This window comes from Hetaerina americana, unplaced genomic scaffold (assembly GCF_022747635.1).
Source record: "Hetaerina americana unplaced genomic scaffold, ioHetAmer1.1.p SCAF_40, whole genome shotgun sequence".
In the NCBI taxonomy this organism is placed as follows: domain Eukaryota; kingdom Metazoa; phylum Arthropoda; class Insecta; order Odonata; family Calopterygidae; genus Hetaerina; species Hetaerina americana.
The window spans coordinates 4,635,255-4,647,199 of NW_027286986.1; the positions used below are offsets into that span (position 1 = coordinate 4,635,255).

The window sequence follows — 11,945 nt, forward strand, 5'->3', positions numbered from 1 at the left end:
TATACAAGGGTAGTCAGAAAGGTTCTCAGAATCACCACCAGATGGCAGTGCTAGTGTAAACAAGTTTCCAGCATTATAGCGGGTAATCCTTTATGAGGAAACATGTAACGCATCATTGCTATGGGAAAAGATCTGTGGTGCGGACGCCTCTGTGTTGTTGTTCCCATGCAGTGATTTGTGAAGATGAGAAAAAAAATTGAGATTTGAGCAGTGATCAAGTACTTTGTTAAGAAAAGTATGACAGCAAAAGAAATTCATGCCGACTTTCAGAACACCGAAGGGGGACTCTGCTTCTTCATATTCAACTGCTGCCAAGTGGACAAACGAGTTTGTTTGTCTGGGACAGCTTAGATGATGATGATCCGTGTGGTGGTCGTCCAAAATGTCTGGCCACTGCCCCAGAAATTATTGCAAAAATGCATAGAATAGTTGTGGGGGATCGTTGACGAGAAGTGTGAGAAATCGCTGAAGCAATGTCATGCATTGTCTTTCAAACAAGACAATGCACGCCCATACACAAGTGTAATTGCCATGGCAAAAATACGTTAACTAAGGTATAAATTGTTGCCACACCCACCTTATTCACCTGATTTGGCTCCATCAGATTTTCATCTCTTCCACGCTCGCTGTGTTTCCCCTGGAGAGACCAAGGAGGGGTTGGTTTTCAACTCTGGGCCAGATGAAATCCATGGAACTGGCTGCAACGGTTGCTTCACCTCTGTGAGCTACTTCCGAGTTGGAACAATCGGGAAAATTGTTCTTTCTCATAGTTCTTGTTTTCTCCGTATTGTGGTTGATGAAAAAACCATGAGTAAATTGCGACGTATGCATTTTTTGCAGCTGTCAGGAATGTCAATTTGCTTAAAGTTGAGGAATGAAGTGACACAGCTCCTGGGTATGCTTATATTCTAGTTTGAGTTAGCATTAGTGGCAAATGCTCACCTTGATTGTCTAGACCAGGGGCATTGCAGTTGATTAAGGGGTGGTCATTGCAATGCCCTCTCCTACGGGACCAGATGTTGTGACTTTCATTCTCACCTGCGTGGGTTTTCTTGCTCTTGGAATGATTCTCTTTGTCATTGCTACTCCAATGTGGACGCCTAGACTTAACTGCTTTTGAAATTTATTGTGTCTCACGTCACTTAATGCAATTTACATAACATATTGAAATGAAATTATTGAATTTGTAATTCCACACACTTTATTTTAAAATACTATCCAGGTTTCGACATTGAACATCATCATCAGATGGTCTTAATGGAAGCCAACTTGGTATGTAAACCTTCTGAGTGGTGGTGGTGGGGGGGGTGTGTTCGGTCGGAGAGGGAGGGAGGGAGGGTGAAGGGGTGAAAAGGTTGGAATGTAGGTGGGAGGGAAAGAGAATCACATCTTTTGGTGTCAGTAGTTGACTTGGGAGAGTGGTGGGTGTGTCTAGGAGTGGGGAGTGTTGGCTTCTATGAAGACCACCTGGTGATGATGATGTTCAACGTCGAAACCTTTCTGCATGAAGCATTTGGAATTACAAAGTCAATAATTTCACTTAAATAAATTTACTGCTTTTGGGTTATCGCTCAATAAATATTTGCAGTCACGCTAGTATATTTAGCTTATGGGCTCTCATTGTATTGCAGAACGTTTGAATGATTGGGAGTGGAATAGATTTTGGTTCTTGCATGTTATTCTTTTTTGTTCTCATGTTTTAACTTTTCTAACTTGTTTATTTAATTTATTTATTTAATTTGTTTGTTGAATTGCTTATCCTGATTTTTGGGTTAATAGTGATAATGTGCTCCTTGGTGTTGGAGCATTTATATTTTCTTTTGTATGACCAAAGATGAGTGATGAATGTTAATGGGGTTGGTGGTGGGCTGTTTCAGAGTTAAAGTCAGTTTTGGAGCACCAGGGTTTGGGAGAAGGGCAGGCGGTGTCGTTAGATGATGTGGTGCTTGATGATGATGGAGATGGAGCTGCGCTGGACGAATTCCTGATGCAGGAGTGATGCAAGGGAGTGTCTCGCTCTGAATCACACTTCCAGGCTCATCAGTGATTGCCATTGCCATGCGTTTGATTGACTTCATTCATTGTAGCTGCTGGCTTTTTCACACATTTTATGGGATTTGAATTCAATTCCTTGTTCTTAACTAAACATTTGTTGAAGCCATGACAAGGTATGTGATGTGATAAATGTAAAAAAAAAGACATTTCTATTGTAAATAGCCGGGTGCATTTATAAATGGGTCACTAGGAGTGGATAATACAACAAACTATGCCAAATTAAATTTATAAAAAAATAAAATTTATGAAAAACTACATTGTTTGAACTTCAGCCGTCTTGTCATAATGAATATTATGCGAGCTCCTTATTCCTACCCTTGGAATTCCCTTGTCTCTTGTTTGTCGTTCTAAATCACAGAAGCTTAGGGGCATCTCATATGGTAGGAAAATCTAGTCATTATTGCCATTTTATCTCTGTCGATGTATTTTAAGGAATAACAGATGGTTAACCTGCCTCAGAATCTGCTATATTATAATAATCTGAATCTAACCGTATATCCTGGCCCATGAGACATCTTTACTCAAAAATTTGCTCTAAAATCAGCCTGTGTCGTCGTAGGCATACGAGTATAACTTTGACCTATAACACGCAAGCCTATGCAAACAAAATGTACTTACTATTAAGTATTTTTTCCCACATCAGGCATATAAAGTGGTTGCGTTTGTTAGAAATTTTGACTGAAGTAAAAAAAACCCAAGTATCTTTCCACTAAATTTTTTATTAGGCACGACTAGTGACAATGTATGGGCATCATCCTCAGGCACCCAAGGATGATACCAGTGCATCCAAATTAGTCGTACCTAATAAAAAATTTAGTGGAAAGATAATTTGGTTTTTTACTTCAGTGATCGTGGGCTTTCACAAAGTTAAGCAAGAAAACATCAAATGTAACAAATTTTGAGTCTGTAGTGCGCAAGAAAGTAGGAATATTTCCTTGAAAGGACTTCCTAAGATAATTAATAAATAAATCCCTGGGGATATTGCCCCTCTGCCTTATGAGACTTCAGTATCCAAATTTGAGTGGCCGGCATTCTCATTAATATATAGGTAAGTACGGATTAAAGTGGTTAAATGATGCAGTTAGAAAAAGGCATTCTTTGTAGAATGAGAGCAATATGTATAAATCTCTTCAGTTTTTAATTAAATGACACAAAATTAAAGGGCTTGCCATTCACCTCTTTATACCATGTGCATGAATAAAGACTTGGTTACTCGTAGACTGTGTGAATTAATTTCTCTGGCTTCCTCTGCACCATTCCCCGAGTTTTTTCTGTTGAGTGTCCAAAGATATAGTTTAGAACAGTGTTGGAAAACCACTGTATGTAATCATGATTCTAGTTAGCTGTGCATATGAAAGAAATAATTATACTTGTTACAGGTGATACCATGTTTGCTGATATTTAGGATGAAATGGTGTTGCGGAGAGACACTTCCTTTTTTATCCACATTTTGAAGAAAATAATCGATTTCCTATATGATTTCATGAGCTTCCATATTGATTTACTGTACTACTCTATAATTTTTATGCCCACAAAAAATTTAACTGAAGAAAACAGTAGTTGGGCAGGTGCATTTTGATCTTCGTCCTCAAAATCTTGAAATCCATTTCCAGAGCAAAATAAAGAATTACTTGAAACCTTGAAGCCTGTTATTTGGGATGAAATCTCAGAATAAAATATTTACCAGCTAAAATGCCTCTTCCGTCAGATATACCAAGATCAAAGTCATAAGGTTTCAGCGAATTGTTGAAATGTGATCATGTATGCAAGCATTGGGTGAATTGCAGGATTGTGATGTCAGTGAATCTGAACTCTTTATTTTGATGGAATGCTTCTTTTTTAGGGAATGGTTCATAGAATATATTATTATTAATATTATTTGGGTAATCTACCGGTTAAGTTATGTTTTGGATGGACACAACTACCAAATAAATATATTGTCCTCCCAGTAAAAGATAATCCAGTATCCCAGTCTACAACAAGTACCTCTTCAACCCTGTATACTTCCTCCCTCCCTTTATTACGTCCTACATCCATATCCTATTTTGCACCTTCCTCGTTTGCCTAACACCCTCCCTTCTATCACAGTCGTCAACATCTCACTGCCGATCAATATGCTTTGCATCCATTTCTCCTGCCTCTTTGTGATTTCTCCCAACAAACCCCTCTCTTTTGCCCATCACACCGCCTCATTTGTTTTCCTTTCTGTCCATTTCATCTTCTCCATCCTTCTCCACACCCACATTCCAAATTCTCCAATCTACGTCTATAATCTTGCTTCAATGACTATGTTTCCATGCTGTTTACATCCTGTATATTGCACTGAATTTCCAAGTCACTCAGCAATGCTTGCAACCCCTTGGCTGACTGACAAACTAGAGCTTGATCAAGTCCTATGTATTTGGCCTTCATGGGTCCTGCATCAAAGAGCTATGAATTATTCTCCAAACGCTACTTTACACCCAAGGAAGAGGCAAAATGGTATATTGATGAAGTTCTTTTTAGATTCAAAATGTCTGAATGCAAACCAACAGCAACTCCTCTTGTACCTCATGTAAAGCCATTAGAGGAGGATTGAATGGAATTCAGTCCAAAATCATAAGAAAACCAAGTTTGCCCTTGTCAGAGATTTTTAGGAGTGATGTAGAGTAACATTCAGTTAATACACATATTAATACAGCCCATGCTGCTGGTGCATTTGGTCAATTTAAAAAAAATTACAGTGATGAGCACTGAAATCATGCAAAAAGAGCACCAAGATATCGGAAAGGGTCTTTAAATTACTGGGATCTACTACTAACTACTAAATGAGATTCTACTCATTAGTTTTATTCATTCACCACATGTAGTAATGAGGCAAAAATAAACTTCTTTAAAGTTATGTACTTTCCTCTGTACTAGCACGTAATGGAAATGATGAGTAACCTATTGGGTTTTATTTGCTTATAATCGCCCAACTGATGGTGCATCAATCATCAGTTGGGCGATACATACACCACTGAGCAAAACAGTTGTATACACTGCCACTATCCAAGCAAAGTTCTTTGCTTGCACCGACCTAACTGGTATCATGTGGTGAACGAAATTTTATAAGCATGATTTTGGTAAGTGCCTAATTCGATGACCTCTTCATGGATCAACGATGTGGTTCACAAGGGCTTATGCAGGTTCCTATTTTCCACGTCGCTCAGGATGATACAGGAAACCTATTCAGCTTTTCGGTAATATAGCCAAATTAGATCCCTTATGCCCAAAAAACCTAATTCCTTCAATAATATTCAGTGCGAGAATCGCTAAAAAATATGCACTACCCGTTGAAATAATTGTTTTCTACCCTCCTGGCCGGAGTAGTGATAGAAAACCGTTCCCGGCTCTTTTGTTTTACATCCCATAATTCTCTGTTCTGCTCCTTTGCCCCCCATACGAAGCGTAAGCAGAGGAATCAGGAAAATCGTCTCGCGAAAAACATTCACTTCGTGCAATTCTGAGGACGTTGACACGATACGAAGGACATGGATAGGAAAGCAGTGGCGCCAAAGGACTGGCGACACGAACAAAGTTCGTGTCTATGTATGTACTTGTATGATGTATCCTTGGTAACATGGTCCTTTAAATAGGTTTAAGCGACATAATTTTTAATTTATAGAATGTGAAATTCGTGACATTTACCCATCAGATCAGTCATTTTGGCAAATATTTTTGAAGGTTTATTCGCAGCAAAATATGCTGACTGGTATGTGTTCACGATTGCTTTACTTATTGATTACTTCCAGCCTTACATGTAAATATTTCGTCGGGCGAAAATTTACACATGTACACGCATACACGCACCTACTAGTGGTTATGCCCGGCTTCGCCGGATCAGTTCATCCGTACAGCTGAAACTGGATTCAAATCGTGTCGTAGGTCTTTTGATGTGCACGAGCAGCTTCTTAATTGCCGTGTCGTATGGGGGCACGCGATTTTCCGGATGACTTGGACAAGTGTGATTTGATAAACATAATAGTTTCAGGCTTAACTTTGAGGAATTCCTTCATGATGAGGGTAGAGAAAGAAACTTGGCACTTCCACATTACTTCACACGACCATGGCTTCGATGCTGCGAATCATCAGGTGACATGCATGAAAAATCTTATATAGCGTAGCGCCATTAGGGGAGGAAGGTAGGGGGAAAGGGAGAAGGGGTATGTACTGGTGCAGCAGCTTATTAGTGGGCTAGGGGAGGGGGGGTGTTTGTCCGCAACGGTTCGACCCTCTTTAAAGGAAGGTCGGTGGTCATCACTGCCTTTGTGGGGGTGGAGTTGGTGGGGAAAGATTATGGAGTCTTTTAGGGAAATTTAGGAGGGGGGAACGGGAGAGGTATATTGTTTCGTTGGACACCTCAAATCTGTCAGACTGAAGGGATTGCCAAATATCCAACTCCTCCAAAGCATTCAACCTGCGTCCTTTCTTTTCTGTGTGAAGAATGTCCAGCTTGAATTTACTGGTATGATTCTTTTCCAAGTAGTGTTTGGCAAATTGAGATCTGTTGTCTTTCTTTGTGAAGCATGATCGGTGATCTTCGATCCTAATATCAAATATCCGCCCTTCCTGTCCAATTGAGATGGCGTTGCAGTCCGTGCAATTGAGCTTATAAATCCCACTTTGTTGCATTATGTCAATTTTGTCTTTGGATGTACCCATGATGCTTTTTTTGAAGTGAGTGGGCTGGAAAACGATGTATTGATTTAATTTTGGAGATTATTTGTTGTATCCTGAGTGAAATGTGGCCAAGAAATGGAATTCTTCGCCATCGGTGCTCGTCAAGTTTAGATACGTGGTATAAAGCATCCTGGGCTATGGTGAACGCTATCGGCTGCTGACGCTATGGACGGATCAGACGGTGCTTTGAATTTGCTGGATTTGACTGTGAAAATAATTAATCAAAGGTTCGAACTTTCCATGAACAGAAAAAAGTGTCCCTCCGACCAAATAATTCCACTCCACATCCAAGCATCACCATTCAATAAAACGGGCAGCCTTTCATGCCATGTTACACCGCACCACACAACAAACAAGAGGAACTCCTTATTATAACACAAATTGCAGTCAACAATGTGTACAGGGAAATAATGATTGACAACAAATGAAAACAAACACTGATGCAGACCTGACACAATACGAACAGAATGTTACTCTTGGGGTGTAATTTAGACTGTTACGTCCACTTCGTCAGCCTTGAACTGCGCATTGCTTAATTATGCACCACGTTAATTTTTTAAAAATTTACTAGGACGAGAGAATGATGGAAAAAAGGAACGCAGGAGAACGAGTAAAAGCAGCCATGTTAGTTTCCTCCAACTTCAGCTTGTGTGTCCTGGAGGCGTTGCGTGAGTTCGCCACGGTCGACCGGAATCGCCAGCCATCTGACTACGGCTGTCCGGTGAGGAGGCTGGTGGATATTTTGAAGTCGGCCGACAACGCAACCCGCCACGGCGACCTGGAAGCACGCGTGCGGTCGTCTCTGCGCAGGGAGCTTAAAGCCGGCAGGGTGGAGAGGTCATCCCTTGGGTGGAGGCTGTCCAAAAGAATTTATTCGGGGACGAGTCCGAAAATCAGAAAGAGCACTCGAGGACGATCGATAGCGAGAAAGAAAGTAGAGTCACGGGCGTCGGGGATGAATACGAGCAATCTCTGTGATAAATGTGGACGAATCATACCAATGAGGAGTAGAACAAGTGGAAATCCCAAGTTACGCCGCCGCGCTGAATACTGGAGAGCGAAGAGGCAAAGGAGGCTCAGGAGGGGAAGGCGCACTTCAAGGGTATAATGCTGATTGTTCTGAAATGGTTAAGATCGATTGGGAGGTCAACGTTAAAAACTGAAGTGTCAGCCACAAGAGGATGATGGCTTAAAGAATGGAAGCATAATTTATAAATTTAGGCTGTGGATGTACATGTACTACTTATTGGAAGATTTATAATAGCTATAATAACAGAAGTAATGACATACTTTTCTGACAGATAATGTTTTGGCTTTCTTGTAGAGCGCACTACTTCTACCCTTCCTCTGCAAACTTTCCGTCTCCTCGTACTGCGTCTTCCATCATGCTTCTTTTGCTTCATATATCATTCATCTAAACTTATTGTTCAAATGTTTGTACTTCCTTATACCTTACTCTATAATTATATTCTTCCATTTCCATCTCTCTTATATCTCTTTCTGTGGGTTGCGGTAGTCCAGGGGTAGAGCTTTGGACTACTGACTGGAGGGCCCGGGTTTGATTCCCGGGCAAGCCTGTCAGGGCACCTGCAGCTCCATCCAAGCTATGTGATTTTTCGAGAACCAGCTCTTCCTGGGAAACCATAGGCGGCACAGGAATAGAAACTGGCCCCCCTACCCTGATGTGTGGATTTCACATGCCGTCAGGCTTAGTACGGGCGTGAACTTCATCATTTAATCCAAACCGATCTAAGGGTTGTTTACTGTGTATATGGTTTAAATATCTTTCTAATCCATTCATCCGCGATATTTGGTTTCCTTGTCCTTTTCCTACAATCAGTTCCTTTTGCGGCTTTAGACAACCCTTCCTTGATACTTTCCCATTTTTATTTGATAATACTTAGCTCTTTACCATCCCCCATGATTTCCTCTACCCCCTGTTGGTACTTATTCCTCTTCAATCCATTTAATGCTCCTACATTCCATTTATAACCCGCCGCCCCTGCCTTATCTTTTTGAAACGGACGCTACATTTCATAACAACTAAATTGTGGTCAGAGTCCGCATCCGCTCATGGGAAGCTGTGCGAATTTATCACACTGTTCCTAAACCTGTGTCTAACCAGGATATAATCTATCTGATACCTCCCTGAGTCACCTGGCATTTTCCATGTATACCTGCGTCTTTTGTGGTGTCTAAACTAAGTGTTGGTGATGACTAACCCCTGTCTCCTGCAGAACTCATTTGCTTTCTCCCCGCGGTCATTCCTCGTGTCTAAACCGTAGTCCTCCCTCTCATCACCATCGCTTCCTTCGCCTACCGTCGCATTCCAATCCCTCATCACTATCAAATGTTTCCCTGCGGGAACACACGCCATTATGTCCTCTAATTGATCGTTTATCCTACCGACCTCTTGCTCCGTATGGTTGCTCGGTGGCATGTATACCTGAATAATAACCAAGTTCGTCGGTAAAAGTCCACTATTAATATTCTATCCGTTGCATGTTCCACGTTGACTACGCTTCTACCTACCTTTTCATTCAATATTATGGCAACACTTCGTTGGCTCTCGTCTCCTCAGCTGTTTATTACGATACTCTGTAAATATCACTCCAACAATCCCGCTATCCTTCCATCTCAACACACATAAACCTAAAATATCTATATTTCCTCCTTCCATCTCTCGCTTTATATCCTCTTATTTTCTTCTCCTCAAAATTGTCCTGACATTCTAAGTTCTTATTCTAATTAATTCTGCCATTTGCTGCTTATTTTGGGCTGCTGCTATCCTTTTCCCCTGCCATGGGTTTCGTGAGAGGATGGCGGTGGGAAGTTTTGCATCTCCCACTACCGGGCACGACACGCGGCCAATTGGGCCGAGTTCCGTAGTTGCCACGTCTCATTTTCTCTATACTGCCCATTATAGAAATCTTTGGATTATTAAAATTGCTCTCCTCAATAGTGTTTTCAACGTGACACCATCCACTCAAATGGCCGCCCGACTGTGATTCTTTGCCGCCGCCTCACTGATTAACAGACGTTGCGTGGACTACCTTTCATCTGGCGCTTGACCTGCGACCTATCTGGCACGGGTCGAAGGTCAGGAGCAACTATCCTTGGTCCCGCCAGGACAACTCTAGGGGTCATCGGAACGCACAAAGCCCACCACGTCAAGGTTGTAGTCCATTGGAGGGATTATATACCTTATATTGGTATACGAGTGTTTTTTCCTCGTATGTTTAACGCCGATTGCCGTATTATGTTTCAAAATGTTATGAATTCCATAATTACAAGGAATAACAACAAAATTCACGATAAATTTTGAGACCAGATTCAAGAATTCACAGTATGTTTCAAATTCTTGAAGACCTTCAAGTAAGCCGAGCACATTCTCGCTCAATAAGGAAGATAAAACAAGTTTATCGCTGATAATGCTACGGTTTAATGGATATTAGGAGTGGGCATAATGGACGTAACATTGATGTTTAATAAGCAAGAAGACGTTCGAAAACTCTGTTTAATTATGAATTTATATGGTTTTTCAAGTGTTGTACTATCTAAATCTCTCTCTGAATTAAACAGCAACTCCTCACATTGACGACTATTCAAAGGTGAGACATTTGACGAACGATTGTGACATTTCTTGCATAGCTCTGTCGTAGTAAATAGTTAAAGCTAATTAAACATAAAGACATATTAATCAAATCTTAATTTTTTTATTTATAATCTTAATATCTATGAATTCTGTGTAGCCAGCCGAATCCCTGTGCGCAATTTCTCAGTTTTGCTATTTTCCATTCCACCTCTTCATGATATCTCGCCGTCCCGGCTTCTTCCCCTAATCGTTTTCACCTTCCTGCACTTCCTCCGAGGACGAGACATTGTGTGCCCTCACATGACTCAGAATCATAAGGACTCGTGAAGGAATGGTGGCCTCGGTTGCCGGCGAGGTTCTATCAGAATTCTCGATAGGCGTGCGTCAACCGTGGAATCCTTGGAACACAAGGCTGATCGAACAACCCGCCTCTCGAGAATACGTGAATTCCTCCGACCACGGTGGACCCTGGCCCAAGGGGAGGAATGTGGCGGAGGGGCGGAGAGACTTGCGCCCTCATCGACACCCCTCGCCTGACGAGTGAACCAGGCACTCAATCGGTTAATTCGCTTCGAGTGAGACGGCGAGAGCGGGAAGGGCTGGGCTCACTTCGCGAAGCACTGGAAAGGTAAGTGCAGATAAGATATATTCGACTGTTTGAGAACTGGGAATTGTAATTCTGAACGTACAGCGGACATATTTTAGCGATGTGTAGGAGAACTCAATTTTTAAACGATCTAATTTTCGTTCTTCTTCCTTTTCATAGGTTTCACTCGAAGGAGGCGAAGATAACTTCGAAGGTGATTTCATTGATAAGATCGGATGAATGGATTCGGAGATGTCTCCATGGTACATCGCTCGGCAACTGAGAGTAAAATGGCACTCTGTATTAATTGTACTACGTCATCATAAGTAACTATGCAAAATTTTGCCCGTGAACCCGAAGAGGCAGCCTTAAATGCGATTATCTTATCCAAGCAGTCAACCTAACATTTTCAAGTCGTCGATTCCCCTCGCAAGTCAAGTGGTGGTAACTTATTCCCAAAGAAGATCGTGTAATTGAGACTGTGGTAGTAGATGATTCATACCTCGAGAGACATTTATTCTACTAAAGAGTATTTTACTTGCATGACTCCAAATACACCCCTTTCCTAATTTCTACCCAATCAAGTTCATTTGCACTTGACGCACTGCGAGGTGTTAATTCAGCTGATCAATGTTGTCTTTGTCAACAGAATGCGGTCGTGGATGAGATGAAGGAAGAGATTCGGAAGTTGAAGGCAATCATTGTGAAGCCCGAGAACAGGATAAGAGCGCTGGGAGCAACGCTGGGGCAATGCTGAGGTCGGGGGCAACGCTCGCCAACGGCCTTAGTGCTCTTATCCTGTTCTCGTGCTTCACAATGATTGCCTTCAACTTCCGAATCTCTTCCTTCATCTCATCCACGACCTTTTTCTGTTGACAAAGACAACATTGATCAGCTTAATTAACACCTCGCAGTGGGTCAAGTGCAAATGCACTTGATTGGGTAGAAATTAGGAAAGGGGTGTATTTTCAGTAATACAAGTAATATACTCTTACAGTGACCTCAAAT

The 11,945-nt window shown here is 41.5% G+C and overlaps 1 protein-coding gene across 1 annotated transcript in view; it reads left to right on the forward strand.

The window, feature by feature from the left end:
* Nucleotides 1–3,233, forward strand: part of Dysb (dystrobrevin binding protein dysbindin) — a 19,753-nt gene extending 16,520 nt beyond the window's left edge. The window contains exon 6 of the mRNA XM_071591046.1: nucleotides 1,878–3,233. Within this exon, the coding sequence (XP_071447147.1) occupies nucleotides 1,878–1,999 (122 nt within the window). The 3' untranslated portion in view covers nucleotides 2,000–3,233. The remainder of the gene's footprint in view (nucleotides 1–1,877) is intronic.
* The last annotated feature ends 8,712 nt before the right edge of the window (nucleotides 3,234–11,945 follow it).